At 40.5% G+C, this 20,290-nt stretch overlaps 1 protein-coding gene across 1 annotated transcript; it reads left to right on the plus strand.

Annotated features, from left to right (window-relative positions):
* Positions 1–3,991: 3,991 nt before the first annotated feature.
* Positions 3,992–4,809, plus strand: LOC138907714 (uncharacterized). Its single transcript, XM_070198321.1, has 2 exons — positions 3,992–4,432; positions 4,537–4,809. Exons 1-2 carry the CDS (start codon positions 3,992–3,994, stop codon positions 4,807–4,809), a joined length of 714 nt encoding a protein of 237 aa, XP_070054422.1.
* The last annotated feature ends 15,481 nt before the right edge of the window (positions 4,810–20,290 follow it).

A 20,290-nucleotide genomic window follows, 5' to 3' on the forward strand; every position in this document is an offset into this window, starting at 1 on the left:
CAGATTGTACAATTCTTATAAGCTATGCTTATGCTTGTTCAGTTTATTAGTTTATCTATTTGTATTCATGATTAGTAGATTATCAGCAAGTTTAGTGATGATTAGCACTTAGTGTCGGCTATCCACAGAATGAAGCAGAAAACTAGGCAAAGTTTGGGTGATATTGTGCGGTCAGTATGCGATCGCAAAACCATTTCGCGGGTCGCGCATCGACTGCAGAACCAGTATGAATATTTTTCGAAGGGAGGTTCTGCGGCACATTATGCGACCGCAGAATAGGTCTACGGACCGCATAATGGCCGCAGAGTGGGGCACTGTTGCCCAGTTCCGGAGGGCCATTTCGCGGATCGCAAAAGCATTATGCGGTCGCATATGCGCCGGTAGATCTTTGACGGGGCTCCTTTTTCTAATTTGTTTAACCCGACCCTATTTCGATATATTAGAGTAATGGACCACTTCTGAAGCAAAAACATATATTCTAGAGTGAGGGAGTGCCAAAGAGTGAGAGGGGGAGTTCCTAAGACCATCATCCATCAATTCTTGCTCAAAGTTGAAGAAATTGTAAGAAGAATTCACTAGGTCTTCATCCTAGAGGTAAGTTTTTACTCCATATCCCTCAATTTTGTGATTTTAACTGAAAATATGTAATAAGCCAAGTAAATTCTGGGGTGTGGGAGTGGTTTATTTTACATGCATGTACCATCTAGGGTAGTGGGAAGATTGTTGCGCTCTTTTGGGTAAGCTTTGGGTAGTTAGATGATAGAATCCACCATAGGAGGACCTTGGAACCTTAATACACACCTAGTGTTTGATAAAATACTCAAGTGAGCTAGAATTATGAACTCCATCGTAATTGATGTTAAATTTTGCAATATCTCTAAATAGATCAAAGTGGCTAGGATCTCCGGAACATTTTAGTAAATTGAAAGGGGCTCGAGACAAGGTAAGTTGGCTAAACTTCTCTCGTAGAATTGAATTCCCATGATGATCTTGTAAGTCCCGAGTTGTCCATTATGAATTCACTTTTCTGAATAAGTTTTGCGTCGGATGATGTATATATATGAATATGTTCAAATATGTTCTGGAATGTTCTTATTAGATTGTGCTATTCTTCGGAAGATTATTTGAAGTATGAGTATGTATTAAAATGTTGTGATTTCAAGTCAAGTCCAAATGAAAGTGATCACATCAAATTGTATAAGAGGTCATATGTGCCTAAGACCCTCTTTGCTCTAGTATGTTATTAAAGTCTTAATTTGAAAGGCCTAGTTGTTGATTATCCATGATAATGATTGAAAATGGAATAGTGAGCTTGAATTATGAAGTACGGCCAATGTGCCAAGAATGATATTGCGTTATGGCCAATTATGTCAATAAAATGAATGACATGTAAAAGAATATGAATTGAGTGGTAAATACTTTTAATAAAAAATGCTTTGGGAGTATCGATTAGCCACCGAGGAAGGGTAGGTTGGAACAACCTAACCCCGAAACCACACGTGCCGGTGTAGGAGTGATTGAGGGGTAAATCCCTATGTTAATGTGATGAGACCGTTTCCCCTTATATGGGATGAGATTGGTGTGTTGAGATGTTGTCCCCTTGAATGGGATGAGATTATTCCTAGCTAGATGTGATGTAATGTCAACCCACATGACATTGTGGTGAGACGGCTTACCCGATCCGGCTGAGATCGGACGCCATGCAGCGCACATGGTAGTATTGTGAGTGCATGTCTCGGGGTGAGACGGCTTAGCCAGTCGGGCTGAGATCGGACTCCGTGTTAAAACACGGTGGTGTGTCGGTGCTAAAGATCTCCCAACTTAAATTATTGAAACCTACTTGAAATTTACGTTCCCCCTAATTTGACACTTTGATACCGTTTGAGTCTCTTATTGATATCATGTTTTATTCTTCGTTTACTGTTGCTCGTTCTATTGAGAGGGTGTTTAGTTTTACATACTTGTACTATTTCATATGTACTAATGTCCCTTTTGCCGGTGGCACTGCATCTTTAATGGATTCAGGTGGTTCCATAGCAGGTGGTATTGATCAATGATAGCAGCACACCCTCTCCTCAACTGATTTGGTGAGCCCCACTTCATTTCGGGGTCCTGTATCTTCTATTCTTTGTACATAGCATTTTGAGGTATAGTCGGGGCCTTATTGTTGGCACTCTCATAGCACTCTTTTGTTCCTATTAGAGGCTCCATAGACATAGTGTGGGTTGTGTCTGTTTTGGGAAAGTTAGAACTAAAAATGTTGTAATTGTATCATCTATCCCACTTTAACTATGATTTTACAACGTACTGTTTTGAAAACTTGTTAATGACGTAACTAATGGAAATGAAATGGTGTTGTTCACATGACTTCTTACTGACTAATTAATGAAATGCATTCATCTCTTTATTTGTGGGTGAGTTGGGTAAACGGCACTGTGCAGGCTTGCTCGACCGGGGTAACTTTTTGGAGTGCCGGTCGCACTCCCTGAGGTCGGGCCATGACAAACTTGTTATCAGAGCCTAAGGTTTTAAAGTGTCCTAGGATGTCTAGGAGCCGTGTCTAGTAGAGTCCTTCTTATCGGTGTGTTGTAGACCACATCTATAATTAGGAGGCTACTCTGGCATTTAGGAATAATACCCTTCTTTGATGATCTAGATCGTGCAAAAAGCTGATTGTAAGATTGTTCCTCCTTTAACTCGTGCATTGCTCTAATTTTTAATATATGGTGCCTAGGTAGAAAGCAAGAACTGGAAAAGTAGCCAATGCCAACCCAGGAGTGGCAATTGACCCTTTACTTGATGATGTGGGTGAACACCCGAGGGGTGAAAATATTCACCCGACTACTACACTGCCTGATTCCACTACACCTGGTCGGATTGCACTAGTTCCTGCACCTAATGAGGGTGCAACGATTCATCCAACTGACATTCCAATTCCACTTCCAGCCCCAGCTTCCGGTCTTGGTGTATCCGATGGGGATCTTAGGGGATCCATACAGATGTTGGCTCAAATAGTGACTTCCCAGGCCCAGAGATCAAATGCTACACCCACTTCTTCTAGTCAACTAGGGGATTCCACTAGTTCCAGGGTGAACAGATTTCTCCAGTTGGACCCTCCAGTGTTCACAGGTATTGATCCTGAGGAGGACCCCAGGATTTTATTGATGAGATGCACAGGACCCTCCGAGTCATGTGTGCTACTGAGATAGAGGGAGCAGAGTTGGACTCCTACCTCTAGAAAGGGGTTCCCTATTCTTGGTTTGAAATATGGGAGGACTCCCGTGAGGAGGGAAGCCCTCCGGCGAGATGGAGTGAGTTTGCCGATACATTTATTGATCATTTCTTGCCTGCCGAGACTAAGGCAGCCCGTGCCGCCGAGTTTGAGAACAAGAAATGAGGTAGCATAAGTGTGTGGGAGTATCACATGAGATTCGCGCGCATGTCCAAATATGCCATCTACATGTTGCCTACTATGGAGGCTAGAGTGCGGCGGTTTGTGCAGGGCCTTAGCCCCTTTGTTATTAATGAGGCCACTATAGCTGCCTCGAATTCTGATATGAACTATGGTAAGATGGTGGCATTTTCTCATGCCACAAAAACCCGCAAGATGAAGAATATAATGGAGCGAGAGTGTAGCAACAAGGCCCGGTCACCGGGAAACTTCAGTGGTACTACTGGCAGTGGTGGTGGTGGTAGGATAACTTTCAGGGGAGGGTCATCAGGGTCGTCCCAATCTTTTGCTCAATCTTCAGTCAGTGCTTTGCCATCGGGACCAGTCAAGCAGCAGAGGAACCGTTTTAGGCTCAGTCAGGACAACAGGGGACCCTACCAGCAGGGTCGGTTTGGTAGGAGATTTCAGCAGCAACGGAGGCCCCCATGCCCTAGGTGCGGGAAGACACACTTTGGAACCCGCTACATGGACTAGCCCATATGCTACGGGTGTGGTATGAGGGGTCACATTCAGAGGGATTGTTGTTCGTCTCACCAGAGCATGTGCAGAGGTACAACACAGCTAGCCAGTTCTATAGTTACTACATCCGCAGCACCTCCTCCAGCTCGAGGCGCCCCAGCACTCGCAGGGCGTGGTGCAGCTAGGGGTGGCGCACAGAGTTTGGGAGGACCCAGCCATTTCTATGCTATGAGAGGTCGCCAGAGTTTAGAGGCTTCTCCAAATATTGTCACAGGTATATTGACTGTTCAATCTCATAATGTGTATGCTCTTATTGATCCTGGTTCCACCTTGTCCTATGTCACTCCTTATGTTGCTATGGAATTAGGGATAGAATTGGAACAGCTCCATGAGTCGTTCTTTGTATCTACTCTGGTTGGTGAGTCTATTGTGGCCGCACGGGTTTATAGGGATTGTGTCATCACGGTGCGTGATCGAGACACCATGACCGACCTTATCAAATTGGGGATGGTCGATTTTGATGTAATAATGGGGATAAATTAGTTTTATTCATGTTTTGCTAAGCTTGACTATCGCACCAGAACCGTTAGGCTTGAATTTCTAACTGAGTCAGTGATTGAATGAAGGGGGATAATGTGGTGCCGAAGGGTAGGTTTATTTCTTGCCTTAAGGCCACCAAGATGGTTAACAAGGGGTGTATCTACCATTTGGTCCAGGTTACAGACACCGATGCTGAGGAACCTACACTTGAGTCTATGTCTGTTGTGAATGAATTTCCGGAGGTCTTTCCGGATGAGCTCCCTAGGATCCCGGCAGAAAGGGAGATTGATTTTAGGATTGATGTGATGCCAGGCACGCAGCCTATATCTATTCCACCCTACAGAATGGCTCCAGCATAATTGAAGGAGCTAAAAGAACAATTGAAAGATTTGGTAGAGAAGGGTTTCATCCGGCCGAGTATGTCGCATTGGGGCGCACCAATTCTATTTGTAATGAAGAAGGATGGGTCGCTAAGAATGTATATTGACTATCGGCAGCTCAACAAGGTTACAATCAAAGATAAGTACCCACTGCCAAGTATAGATGACTTGTTCGATCAATTGCATGGTGCTAAGTACTTCTCCAAGATCGATTTAAGATTCGGGTATCACCAATTGAAGATCAAGGAGCAACATATCCCGAAAATAGCTTTCAGGACCCGGTATGGGCACTTTGAATTTCTGGTAATATTTTTCGGGCTAACAAATGCCCCCGTAGCTTTCATGGATCTTATGAATCAGGTATTCAAACCTTTCCTCGACTCCTTCATGATTGTGTTTATTGACGATATTCTTGTTTATTCACGAAATCGGGAGGACCATGTCGAACATCTCAGGAAAGTTTTGCAAATCTGTATCAATACCAGTTGTATGCGAAATTTTTGAAATGTGAATTTTGGCTTGAATCTGTTACGTTCTTAGGTCATGTTGTCTCTAGAGAAGGAATTGAGGTTGACCCCCAAAAAATTTCTTCCGTGAAGAATTGGCCTAGACCTACTACTCCAACCGAGATTCGCTGTTTCTTGGGCTTAGCTGGATATTACAGGGGGTTCTCTACTCTTGCCTCTCCGTTGACTAAATTGACGCAGAAGGCGGTTAAATTCCAATGGTCAGATGCTTGTGAAAGGAGATTCCAAGAGTTGAAATCAAGATTAACTACGGCACCGGTGTTGACTCTACCAGAGGGTATGGATGGATTTGTGGTATATTGCGATGCTTCAAGGATCAGACTTGGGTGTGTATTAATGCAGCATCGCAAGGTGATAGCGTATATTTCTAGGTAACTCAGGAATCATGAAAATAACTATCCAACACATGACTTAGAGCTTGCAACGGTGGTCTTTGCATTGAAGATTTGGCGTCATTATTTGTATGGGGTCCATGTGGATATATTCACGGACCATAAGATCCTTCAATATATTTTCAAACATAAGGAGTTGAATCAGAGGCAGAGAAGATGGCTTGAGTTACTCAAGGATTATAACATCGACATCATATATCATCCGGGGAAGGCTAATGTTGTAACGGATGCTCTTAGCCGGAAATCTATGGGCAGTCTGGCTCACCCAGAGGCATATCAAAGGTCATTGGCCAAGGAGGTTCATTGGTTGGCTAGTTTGGGAGTTCGTCTTGCGGACTCTAGTGAGGGAGGGGTGATTGTGCAAAATAGGGCTGAATCATCACTTGTGGTGGAAGTCAAGTAGAAGCAAATCAACGATCCATTGTTGGTACAATTGAAGGAGGGGATTCAAAAACATAAGACCGTGGCCTTTTCTCTTGGCGTGGTTGATGGTACACTAAAGTACCAAGCATGACTATGTGTTCCAAATGTGAATGATCTCCGGGAAAGAATCATGATCGAGGCTCACACTGCTAGGTATTCCGTGCACCCGGGCTCTACAAAGATGTATCATGATCTTAGGGAAGTCTATTGGTGGAACGATATGAAGAGGAATGTTGCGGACTTTGTGGTGAGATGTCCAAATTGTTGCCAAGTAAAGGTCGAACACCTAAGGCCCGGTGGGTTGGCACAGAACATAGAAATTCCAATGTGGAAGTAGGAAATGATTAACATGGACTTTGTGGTAAGGCTACGTCGCACTCCTCGCAAATTCGACTCGATTTGGGTGATTGTGGATCGACTCACGAAATCAGTACACTTCTTTCCGGTTAAGGCTACTGACATATCGGAACAATATCCTTAGTTATACATCAAAGAAATAGTCAGGTTGCATGGCACTCTAGTTTCTGTTATCTCAGATCGAGAGGTACAGTTCACGGCTAAGTTTTGGAAGAAATTTCAGCAAGGTTTGGGTACTCAAGTGAATCTTAGTACAGGCAGATCGGACTATTCAGATGCTTGAGGATATGTTGCGCGCTTGTGTTCTTGACTTCAAAGGTAGCTGGGATAATCATTTGCCACTCATAGAATTTGCCTACAATAACAGTTATCATGCTAGCATTCAGATGGAACCGTTCGAGGCTTTATATGGTAGGAGATGTAGATCTCCCATTTGGTAGTTCGAGATTAGGGAAGCGAAATTGATTAGGCCAGACCTCGTGCATCAGGCTATGAAAAAAGTTAAGATCATTAAGGAGCGGTTGAAAACTACTCAGAGTCATCAAAAGTCCTATTCGGATGTGCGTCGCAGGGATTTGGAGTTCAAATAAGATGATTGGGCGTTCCTGAAGGTTTCTCCTATGAAGGGTGTAATGTAATTTGGTAAGAAATGGAAATTGAGTCCGAGGTATGTCGGACCGTACAGAATCATTCAGAGGAATGGTCACGTGGATTACATGCTAGAACTACCTCCAGAGATGTCTTTGGTGCACCCGGTGTTCCACGTATCCATGTTAAAGAAGGTGGTTGGAGATACGTCGCTTATTATTCCGGTTGAGACCATTGAGGTTAATGAAGAATTGACTTATAAAGAAATTCCAGTTGCCATCCTTGATAGGCAAGTCCGAAAGTTGAAGAACAAAGAGATTGCCTCTGTGAAAGTACTATGGTGGAACCAACAGGTTGAAGAGGCCACCTAGGAGGCCGAGGAAGAAATGAAGAGGAAGTATCCTTATTTGTTTGAATATCCATGTAATTATAAAGTTGTGTTCTATGAAAATGCTAAGAGTTACCTTCTATGAATTACGTATCATTTGTTCTGTTGATGTTAAGGGTGTTTCTTTTGTGGTAATATATTGCTTATGAGGCCACGGTTGGTGTTGCTTTATGTTATATTGCATCATCGGATTATGTATATGTTGTTAGGATTGGTTTCTGGGATTCTCTGGCAGGTGGATAGGCCCAGTTACAGGGGAGACTTTGGCAAAATTTTTGGATATTTAGGGAGTTAGTCAAAAATTAGAACTACTGGTGTGTGTTGTAGCAATTGAGCCACATTAGATGCTAATTGCGGATTCTGACCCTCATTCAAGGACGAATGATCCTAAGTGGGGGAGGATGTGAGGCCCCGTAAATAGTTTACCTAAAACTCGAGATTTTGTGGTGCCGAAGTAGGCAATGTGTTGACGAATGTGGAGATTGCGCCGCGTTACGGACTTTTTGGGTTGAAGATTGCGTCGGGGAGTAAAGGAAAATTTTTACTCCACATAATGGCTGTAGAGTGGGGCACAGTTGCCCAGTTCCAGAGGGCCATTTTGCGGACCGCAGAAGCGTTATGCGGCCGCATATGCGAACGCAGATCTGGGACGACGCTTCTTTTTTTTAATTTTTTTTACCCGACCCTATTTCGATATATTAGAGTAATGGACCACTTCTGAATCAAGAACATATATTCTAGAGTGAGGGAGTGCCAAAGAATGAGAGAGGGAGTTCCTAAGCCCATCATCCATCAATTCTTGCTCAAAGTTGAATAAATTGTAAGAATAATTCACTAGGTCTTCATCCTAGAGGTAAGGTTTTACTCCATATCCCTCAATTTCGTGATTTTAACTGAAAATATGTAATAAGCCAAGTAAATTCTGGGGTGTGGGAGTTGGTTATTTTACATGCATGTACCATCTAGGGTAGTGGGAAGATAGTTAATACACACCTAGTGTTTGATAAAATGCTCAAGTGAGCTAGAATTATGAACTCCATCCTAGTTGGTGTTCAATTTTGCAATATCTCTAAATAGATTGAAGTGGCTAGGATCTCCAGAACATTTTAGTAAATTAAAAGGGGCTCGAGACAAGGTATGTTGGCTAATGATGACGTCCAAATCCACTACTAAATATTAAATGGACACGGTCGCATGCAATATAATTTACCCAACTATGAGTCGGGGTCGAATCCCACAGAGAATAATATGTAGGCGATTAGGCGTGTAAGAGAATTATCACTTATTATGCTAAGCCAAACACTTAGAAATATTTTGAGAAAATATTTATAACTAATTGCGAAAATGTAAACCAACCTAAAAAGCAAATAAAATGATGGCTACAAGCATGGATGCATAAGGAATTACACTCAAGTAACGATCCAATGTATTTCACGATTTTACAAATATGAGCGAGTTTATGTTAATTAGCCTCGTGTAATAATTCTATATTAGCTTCTTCCGGAGACTAACAAGACTTCCTAATTGAATTATCCCTAAAACAATTACGAGATTAAGCACACCCGAATATAGCTACAAGTAGTTCAATCCTATTCCTAGGTAGAATCTATAAAATGAGAGTTAAAGCCTCAAGTTCTTGTTAATTAATCTTTCCCAACCCCAAATTATCTTTCCCAAAATTAATTCAAAGTTAATGGGCGAGTTCTAGGGTTAGCTAATCCCTTTGAAAACATTAAAGAACAAGAATAATTAAAAAAATAATAACTCACTACATAATAAATAAAAATCATTCATTACATAAGCACAACAAGATATTTAATCCACACTTTAAATATGAATATTCCCATAAACAAGATTCAAGTGTTGGAAAAAATACTACACACTTAAATATACAATACAAAGCAAGGAAATAAAGAAATGAACATAAATGGGTATGAAATTCTCAACCAAAAGCTTCAAATCTTCAAGACCCAAGTGTGTGTGAAAGAACCCTAGCTCCAAAACTTGTTCTCTCTAGTCAAGAGACTGAAAAATAAGCCAAAGATGTTTTACAAATGAGCTAGGTTATGTAAAGGTATGCGATCGCGTACAAAGACCCGCATTTGCGTAGCTTAGTTGACTAGCCGCTTGACCAGGCTTTCTTCTTCGCGTTCGCACTACTCCAATCACGTTCGCACAGCTTCAGTCTGCTTAACAGACGCGATCACATAGAGCATTTGCTGGCAGCAGTTAAATTTTATCATTTTAACATGTTTTGACTTGGTTTCTTCCATTTCTTTTCTAAATCACTTGATACCTGACATATGCCCATAAACCTCAATAAATGCCTTAGTTTCTCAACAAAATCATGCAAAAGCCTAAGTATCAAGAAGAGATAAGTTGGTAAAATACCAACTTATCAAACCCCCAAACTTAAACTATTGCTTGTCCTCAAGCAATTTCAACAACTAAGAACATCCTTTAATAAAATCAACAATTAAGCTCAATGGCATACCAAACATCATTTCAAGTCAAAAAGGTTCAAATTAAACACAATCTAGTGACTTTGGTTGGTACCAACAATTAATCCAAAACATATGAATCACCAACTTCTTATAAATTTTATTCTCATTTCAAGTGTTCTAACACTACATTAATCAAAGTAACAACCAAGTTAGGACACTAAAGCTTCAAAATTTGCCTCATTATCACCAACAATGTTTTTTGTTCATAATTAGAGATTGGATTAAGTTCACAACTCAAAATTTCATGTGCCCGCACACTTAAGAGAGAATCCCAACTCATAAATTGCAATTTAAACACAAATGGGATATCAAATGGAAAGAATTAACTCTCGCGCTCACAAAGATGTTCAAATGCACATAAGTAGTGTCATAGGATTGCCCTTCATGTATTTCTCCACTAATGTAAACACACTTGGTTCAAAATCAAGTAGGACTTAAAGGATTATAATGTAGGTTTTTGGTTAAGGTAGGGCACAATTTGGATAAGAGTGACTCAAAACCTCCCTAAGCACTATAATTTGCTACAATTAAAGCACATTTTCTTCAAAAACATTTTCCATCCTTTCTTCACTTTTCATTCCACACCTATTCTTCCCTTTATTCACAACTCCTTATTTTTCCTTCCTTTTTTCTTCTTTATTACTCATAATTTTTTTTTAAACTTTTTCAAGGAAGGTTCCACTATTATATTTTAATAACCTTTCACCTTTTAAGCATTTTTCACATCACAACTTTTCCAACCTTCACCCCTAAACTTAGGCTTTTAGCCTATGTTTACACTTTTAAAGTACTTATTGAGGTAGGGTGCCAAAAAATAGATCAATAAAGAACGAAGGGTTAAAGCTTGTAACATGGTTGCCAAAGAAAATGTTTAAAGGCTCAAAAGGGGTTGACTAGGGAAAATATGCAAGGGTAGAAAATTTAAGGCACAATAACGGTCCAAGGAAGGCCTAACATTATTTTTCAAACCAAGTTAGTCTAGAATTTCACCTTGAATCACATTCTGGGTAAGTTGTAGACTACAAATAATGCAAAAGAACTCATAAAATATCTCACCACACACGGCACATGCAAGCTCGAGTGACATATAAATCCAAAATCCAGCTAAAACGAATGAACCCAAAGAAAATCACACATAGCCTAAAAGGCTATTTAATGAGTCAAAGAGCCAAAAATAGAACCTAAAAGTCACAACAAGGATTATCATTTGAATCATTTTTCATTTTAAAGATCAAAACTTCATATGCCAAAGTTTAAATCATGTTGGTACCAAACAAGACACATGTTGGTGTATGGACAAAAGATCACACCCAATAACCAATTTATTCACTACTAGCTACTAAACAAGACTAATCCCTTAAGAAAGTTGTCACACCATCCATCATAGGGAAAAGTCACCCGGTTCGACACAAATTATTTCCTTGGAAAAGAACTGCGGCATAAAGAAAACCCAAGAATTTTAATTAATACTACTACAAGTAAATAAAGTAGCAAAAAAAGAAAAAAAATTAATGCTATCATGCTAGAATTAATTAACAAATTATCACTAATAAACTACAACGTCAACCAATCTACACAAGTTATCACAAAAAAATAATCATGCTCCCATACATGCTAGAATTAATTAACAAATTATCACTAATAAACTACAACGCCAACCAATCTACACAAGTTATCACAAAAAAATAATCATGCTCCCATCATGCTCTAACTACATCATCACATGTAAATGAGTCACCCCCAACCTAAAGTGTTGCCCTGTCCTCAATACCACTAAACAAAACATGATAAAATGAAGGAGGTGCTCCCTGAAACTACATCACTCGGAGCTGGAGGTTGTGGGAAATTTGAGCTCCAAATCCTCATCATCATCATCCTCTGATTCATGTGAGCCACAGAATGAACTCAACTTGTGCATCATTTTGGACATAAATTTGCTTTTCTTCTTCTCATGCTCCTTGAACTTCAATTGTCGCCTCTCAACCTTTCCTTGTCTTCGGCTCATGTCTTCCAACCTATTTTTGTTTGCTTTTTGCTCCTGAACTACATCATCCAAAGATGTCTTCTTACCAGTCCCAGTAGAAGTGCTCTCCCTATATGGACTAGAAGGAAGGCCAGCTACAAGTTGGTGAATGTGAGCATCTACACCATAGATTTGACTGGAAAGGTGGCGCATAGCGGGAGGTCCATAAGGTAGTGGAGAAATAGGGTCATGTAGTCCTGCTACAACTGTGGAAGAACCACCGGACCCATCGGCGGTCTCAGTAAACTACCCAAATGAAGGAGATAACACATCAATTATCCTCTTCTTCTTCCCTCCAGTTGGCCCTTTTCTGAGCAATGGATAAATTGCCATGCTTGGGTCCTTCTCAGAATCATGCGGGTCCTTTATCACCCTAGCATCATAGCACAACTGAGTGATCAATGAGGGAAAGAATAGACTCTTAGACCTCCCGTTACATGCTTCCTCAATTTCACCCACTATGTGCGAGCCCACGTTCACTAGCAAGTCATCCATAATAGCAGTAATCATTAACGCCTTCTCAGGCGTCACCTCAGACTCATGTCTAGCCAGCACGATTCAGGCACAAATAATGGACAGCCAAGTCTTGGCTTCCGCTGTGAATTCAAAAGAATCAACCCCTTTGTGCAATTTTTCCCAAGTTGGTGTTACCCCATCATGAAGCTTCTCCACCAACCATTGGCTTCCTTTCTCCCTTGCCGTGACTCTGTATACCTCATTGTCAGCATTGGGAAAAATGTAGTGTGCATTTATTACCTCAGGATCAAAGTTGACCCGCTTGCCCCTAACAAAGGTAAATATTTCCCCTTGAAAATCAATCTTCAAGGAGTTGGCATAGAACTCACGAACTACTGTGTAGTTCGCTTTAATTGGTTCAGGAGCAAAGCACATCTATCCACTGTCAGTCAATCTTCGAAAAAATCCGGCATCTTAGCCTCAAGTTTGTCCAAACGGATGCCCCTTTCTTTGACGATGCTCTTTGACATGAGTTTGTCATAGTTCCTTTCACATTCAGCAACTGTGAATCTGGTCTGATCAAAATAATCCTCTTCCACAGCTTGGGGAACAGGCTATTGTGCTATTTCAACATTTGCCGAGGCCATTTTATGCTCAAAGTACCTATAAAAGGAGACCATATGTCAAATTCTTGTATGGGTACATATTACACTGTATTATAATGTATTTAGGCCACGAAAAATGATCAGAAAGCATCAGGGAAACATTCTGCAAAGCTACTTTTTTACTGCCTGAAGATGAAGCTATGCGATCACGGAGATCTTCACGCGATCGCGAAGTGCATTTGTGTTATACTCATCTCTAAAGCTACGCGATCGCGGATTAGTCAACGTAATCGCAAAGGACAGTTTGGTTCTGTAGCAAATTTAGGGCTATGCGATCGTGGAATGGAACCTCGCAATCGTGAAGGTTGTCTTCCTAGCCCAGTACCAGTTCGTTCAAGCATTTCCACAAACATGAAGAGGGCATTCATTTTTCTTAGCACTTTCACAGCGTTAAAGCTATGGATATTGCCCAGATATTTCAAGAGTTAAAAAACAACTCACTCACTCAACCAACTTCACCCAGCAAGCAAGCACACATTCACACAAAATTTCTACTTTAAAATTTAAACTCAAGCCCTAAAATCTCAAGAGTTTCTGCCTTTTTTTATTCACACTAAGCAGAGGAACAGAAGAAACAAAAGAATCCAAGAGATAGGAGAGAAATCCACATACCTTGAGACTGATAGGTGACAATTTTGCAATGGAATTGAAGCAAGAGCAAACTTGGAGATGATTTTGGGGTTAGGGAATTAGGAAAAAGTTGTTTATGTTGTTTGGGCGGAAATGGTATCTATTTTTTATGCCCAGTGTTTAACAATTCTGAGACTTACCTGTAGGGATGCGATCGTGTACTTTGCTTTGCGTTCGCAGAGAGCAAAAGCTCCCAAATTTGAGCGATCGTGTGTGTTTGAAAAGCGATCGCATAGAGGCAGCAGAAACTTTGCTCTACGTGAATGCAGATTTACTTTTGCGATCGCGAAGCACTGCAGTTTTGTCCAGCTACTGGTTTTTGGCTTTCCAGTCACCTCGACCTGCTCAAATCAATTCCAAAAATTCTAAACTTGGCACATTAGTCAAAAATAATATTCTAAGCTATTCTAAAAAGGAAAATTTCAAAAACGACTAAATATTTAAAAAAACAATAGGTTGCCTCCAACCAAGCACCGCATTTAACGTCGTGGCACAACGCGGATCAACTTCACCACTTTTCTCGCCACTTGGATGATATGAATTTGGCACCTAACTTGGACTCAAGCTTGTTACCACGAGCAACGGGGGGTGGTAAGTAGATGATCAAGCCACGCATTAATTTCTTCATTTTGCATTTCTTGGCTTTCATGTGAGGAATGTCATTTTGCTTTCTTGTTCCTTCAAATTGTAAAATGTATGGCATTTGCCTTTCCTCCTCGCAATCCATCATTGACTCGTGTAGTTCAATTCCCATATCACCATACAATCTCAATGTTGAAAAATGCTTGGAATGTGACATCAAGCCTCAAAATTTTAATTCTTTCCGAATTTTGACATTCTCTTGGTCCCCCGGATTAGAGTCAAATTCACACATATTTTCAACTACACCATTTGACTCTAATTCCATATTTTTCTCGACATCATTAACAATCATAGAGTCAGATGGCGGATGTTCAATTCTTGATTCCTCAAAATAAAGCTCACTTTCTTCCTCGAAGTCGGACTCTTCTTGACCTCTTTCCACACTCTCAAGTTGGTGGGCACAGTGAGCCTCAACCAATATTTTTATTTGATATTCCAAGGTGCGGATATTCTCATCATTTTGAGTTAGTGCTTGTTTTAAGTCGTCGAGGGCCAAGTTGTGCTTCTCATCATTTTCGAGAATGGCCTCCAACGTGAGCATCATTTTCTCATTTTGAGCATTTGAGAGTTCTTCTTGATTTCGATCAAGTTCCAAAGAAGGATTTTCGGCTTCAACCTCTAAGGAAGGTTCTTGGATATCATTCACTTCCGAGACTTTTTGGACCTCTAAAGCTTTAAGCATTTCTCCCATTTGTAAGTTCAACATTTCAAGCGCCATGTCATTTTGGAGACTATATTTCAAAAGCTCCTCCAAGGCACTTTGTTCTTTGTTTCCTCCTTCAAGTAGGCATTCCACCATGAGCTTGAACTCTCCGTTTTTACCATGCTCAACTTCTTCCACTTCCTTATCCCTATACTTGTCATCACAAAAAGTAGAATCATCATAGAGGGAGTTTGGGGAAGGGAAGGTCAAATAAGCACAATTATCCCAATGGCCGTTTTGACGACCACACTTATCACAAATATTCCACTCATAGGTTTGCGATTACGTGCACAATCCGCCCCCGGGAGAATTTAAATAATTTTGCCAAGAGTGTGGTCCTCCGCAATAAGGACAAGGGTCATCAAAGTATGAACAACTACCATCTGACCAATTTTCATTATATGATGCCATTTTATTTTTTAAAACTAAGAAAATAAACAAGAAACAAACAAGAAGATAAACAAAGATAAGAAAAATAATTGCACAAATATTCACAAGTTTGGACCAAAGCACGTCGCATGCAATATAATTTACCGAACTATGAGTCGGGGTCGAATCCCACAGAGAACAATATGTAGGCGATTAGGTGTGTAAGAGAATTATCACTTATTATGCTAAGCCAAACACTTAGAAATATTTTGAGAAAATATTTATAACTAATTGCGAAAATGTAAACTAACATAGAAAGCAAATAAAATGATCAATGGCTACAAGTATGGATGCATAGGGAATTACACTCAAGTAACGATCCAATGTATTTCACGATTTTACAAATATGAGCGAGTTTATATTAATTAACCTCGGGTAATAATCCTATATTAGCTTCTTCTGAAGACTAACTAGACTTCCTAATTGAATTATCCCTAAAACAATTACGAGATTAAGCACACCCGAATATGGCTACAAGTAGTTCAATCCTATCCCTAGGTAGAATCTATGAAATGAGGGTTAAAGCCTCAAGTTCTTGTTAATTAATCTTTTCCAACCCCAAATTATCTTTCCCAAAATTAATTCGAAGTTAATGGGCGAGTCCTAGGGTTAGATAATCCCTTTGTAAATATTAAAGAACAAGAATAATTAAAGAAACAATAACTCACTTCATAATAAATAAAAATTATTCAATACATAAGCACAACAAGATATTTAATCCACACTTTAAACATGAATATTCCCATAAACAAGATTCAAGTATTGGAAAAAATATTACACACTTAAATATAAAATACAAGGCAAGGAAATGAAGAAATGAACATAAATGGGTAAGAAATTCTCAACCAAAAGCTTCAAATCTTCCAGACCCAAGTGTGTGTGCAAGAACCCTAGCTCCAAAACTTGTCCTCTCTAGTCAAGAGACTGATAAATACACCAAAGATATTTTACAAATGAGCTAGGTCATGTATTAAATGGCTTGGGGATCAAAACATGAAATTCCATTTCTGCCCAGAATTTGCCCAGAAAATAAGCTATGCGATCGCGTACAGACACCTGCGTTCACGGTGAATAAATTTTGTATAGGTACGCGATTGCGTACAAAGACCCGTTCGTGTAGCTTAGTTGACCAGCCGCTTGACCAAGCTTTCTTCTTCAAGTTCGCACAGCTCCAACCGTGTTCGCACAACTTCAGTCTGCTTAACTTACGAGATCGCATGGATTTCTCCGCGATCGCATAGAGCATTTGCTGGCATCAGTTAAATTTTTCCATTTTAACACATTTTGACTTGTTTTCTTCCATTTCTTCCCTAAATCACTTGATATCTGAAATATGCCAATAAACATCATTAAATGCCTTAGTTTCTCAACAAAATCATGCAAAAGCCTAAGTATCAAGAAGAGATTAGTTGGTAAAATACCAACTTATCAGCTAAACTTCTCTCTTAGAATTGAATTCCTATGATGATCTTGTAAGTCCTGAGTTGTCCATTATGAATTGACTTTTCTGAATAAGTTTGGTGTCGGATGATGTATATATATGAATATGTTCAAATGTGTTCTGGAATGTTCTTATTAGATTGTGCTATTCTTCGGGAGATTATTTGAAGTATGAGTTTGTATTAAAATATTGTGATTTCAAGTCAAGTCCAAATGAAAGTGATCACATCAAATTGTATAAGAGGTCATATGTGCCTAAGACCCTATTTGCTCAAGTATGTGATTAAAGTCTTAATTTGAAAGGCCTTGTTATTGATTATCCATGATAATGATTGAAAATGGAATAGTGATCTTGAATTATGAAGTACGACCAATGTGCCAAGAATGATATGTGTTATGGCCAATGATGTCAATAAAATGAATGACATGTAAAAGAATATGAATTGAGTGGTAAATACTTTTAATAACAAATTCTTTGGAAGTGTCGATTAGCCACCGAGGAAGGGTAGGTCGGAACAACCTAACCTCGAAACTACACGTGCCGGTGTAGGAATGATTGAGGGGTAAATTCCCATGTTAAAATGATGAGACTGTTTCCCCTAATATAGGATGTGATTGGTGTGTTGAGATGTTTTTCCCTTAAATGGGATGAGGTTATTGCTAACTAAATGTGATGTAATGTCGACCCACACGGCATTATGGTGAGACGGCTTAGCCTATAGGGTTGAGATGGGACGCCATGCCGCGCACATGGTGGTATTGTGAGTGTATGTCTCGGGGTGAGATGGCTTACCCGGTCGGGCTGAGATCAGACTCCGTGCTAAAACACGGTGGTGTATCGGTACTAAAGATCTCCCAACTTAAATTACCGAAACCTACTTCAAATTTACGTTCCCCCTAATTTGGCACTTTGATACCATTTGAGTCTCTTATTGATATCATGTTTTATTCTCCGTTTATTGTTGCTCGTTCTATTGAAAGGGTATTTAGTTTTACATACTTGTACTATTCCATATGTACTAATGTCCTTTTTGTCGGGGGCGCTGCATCTTTAATGGATGCAGGTGGTTCCATAGCAGGCGGTATTGATCAGTGATAGCAGCACACCCTCTCCTCAGTTGATTTGGTGAGCCCTACTTCATTTTGGGGTCTTGTATCTTCTATCCTTTGTACATAGAATTTTGAGGTATAGCCGGGGCTTTAATGCTGGCACTCTCATAGCACTCTTTTGTTCTTGTTAAAGGCTCCGTAGACATAGTGTGGGTTGTGTCTGTTTTGGGAAAGTTAGAACTAAAATTATTGTAATGGTATCATATGTCCCTCTTTAACTATGATTGTACAACGTACTGTTTTGAAGTCTTGTTAATGACGTAACTTGTTAATGACCTATTCTACGGTCACATAATGCGCCACAGAAACTCCCTCCGGAAAATTTTCATGTTGGTTCTACGGTCGATGCGCGGCCTGCGAAATAGTTTTGCGATCGCATAATGACCGCACAATATCACCCAAACTTTGCCCAGTTTTCTACTTCATTATGCGGCCCACATAGTGATTCTGCGACCGCATAGTGGGCCGCAGAAATGTCTTTTTCTACCAAAAATTTTTCTTTAATACTATGCGCACCGTTCAACCCAAAAAGTCTGTACGGGGCACCACGAATCCCGGGTTAGAACTAAAAATGTTGTAATTGTATCATCTGTCCCACTTTAATTATGATTGTACAACATACTGTTTTGAAGACTTCTTAATGACGTAACTAATGAAAATGAATTGGTGTTGTTCACATGACTTCTTTCGGACTAATTAATGAAATGCATTCGTCTCTTTATCTGTGGGTGAGTTGGGTAGACGGCACTGTGCAGGATTGCTCGACAGGGGTAACTCTGTTTAGCGTCGGTTGCGCTCCCCGAGATCAGGGCATTACAAATCAGGATTTGCAGTCGCATATGCGACCGCAGAATGCTTTTGCGGTCCATGAAATTGGATGCAAAATGGCCCTCCGGAACAGGGGAACTCTGCCGCACTCTGCGGCCATTATGCGGTTCGCAGACCTGTTCTTCGGTCACATAATGCGCCGCAAAACCTCCCTCCGGAAAATTTTCATGTTGGTTATGCGGTCGATGCGCCGACCGTAAAATGGTTTTGCGATCGCATAGTGACCGCACAATATCACCCAAACTTTGCCCATTTTTCTGCTTCATTCTACGGCACGTAGAGTGATTCTGCGGCCGCAAAATGGGCCGCAGAAATGTCTTTTCTACCAAAAATTTTCCTTTAATACTCGGCGCACTGTTCAACCCAAAAGGTCCGTACGGGGCACCACAAAATTTTGGGTTTTAGGTAAAATATTTATGGGGCCTCACAATGGAATTCCATACCAACATCTCCCAACGACGCTGCATTGGGTACAACTACCATGAAATCAGTAAACTCTCCTGAGCCCGTGCTCATCCACCAGTTGTACAAGTCTTTTCATTCCCCATAGACATCAACTGAAAGTCCGGCAATACATTCCAAACTCGAAGTCATGTTGCATCCCAATGATAATCAAGTTTTCACACCCCTCTTCATTTCCAGCAACTCCTTTCTACCATATTCGATCTTCCTTAGTGCAGTAGCCACCATTTTAAATAAGGTCCGTAGACCTAGTCACTTTCAACCATGAACCCCAAATCGCTCTAAACTTTCTCAAGGCATGTGGCTAACCTATCACAGAATCCATATGCTACTCTGCCACTCCCACTTCGGGTAAACCATCTCCTTTAACCAACTTCTCGACCTCTGCTTTTCATACTTGACCTGCTAGCAATTCAACAACCTCGAGACATCTCCCACCATGTCCTTCCCCATCCTTCGCTGCCCGAATGTTGCCTCAAATCAAATCCATACCTGTATCACCTGAACCCATAAATTTCTACCAACTCTAAACCTCATAGAAGACCATCTATCTCGAGCCATCAATATTAGAAACACCAATTCGATCGTGAAACCTCTACACTCAGCTATCTCTGACAACCGCTTCTTAGGCACCACCTCACAACACCCTGCCCCGAAGGCAAATCAGACAAGACCATAACACCGGCGAAACGTAATGCGTTCAAACAAGGATGACGACACCACATCACATATGAGAATTTCTTCCCACGCTCGAATATATCAAGTCACGCTATTCCATCAACCAAATCCTGAACATCGATAGACCGATTAGCTTCCCCCTCCCCCTGCTGGAATTAAATGTCGAACCCCTAAACCGTGCACTGAAAAATCCTCCTTTTGAGTCATTCACTGCC

This window comes from Nicotiana tomentosiformis, chromosome 3, assembly GCF_000390325.3.
Source record: "Nicotiana tomentosiformis chromosome 3, ASM39032v3, whole genome shotgun sequence".
Taxonomy (NCBI): Eukaryota; Viridiplantae; Streptophyta; class Magnoliopsida; order Solanales; family Solanaceae; genus Nicotiana; species Nicotiana tomentosiformis.

Bases quoted from the DNA above. Each gene is read 5' to 3' on its own strand.
- LOC138907714 (XM_070198321.1), top strand. From the start codon at position 3,992: ATGTGCAGAGGTACAACACAGCTAGCCAGTTCTATAGTTACTACATCC. The intron at 4,433-4,536 runs GTAATAATGGGG...GATTGAATGAAG, and splicing joins TGGGGATGGTCGATTTTGAT to GGGGATAATGTGGTGCCGAA.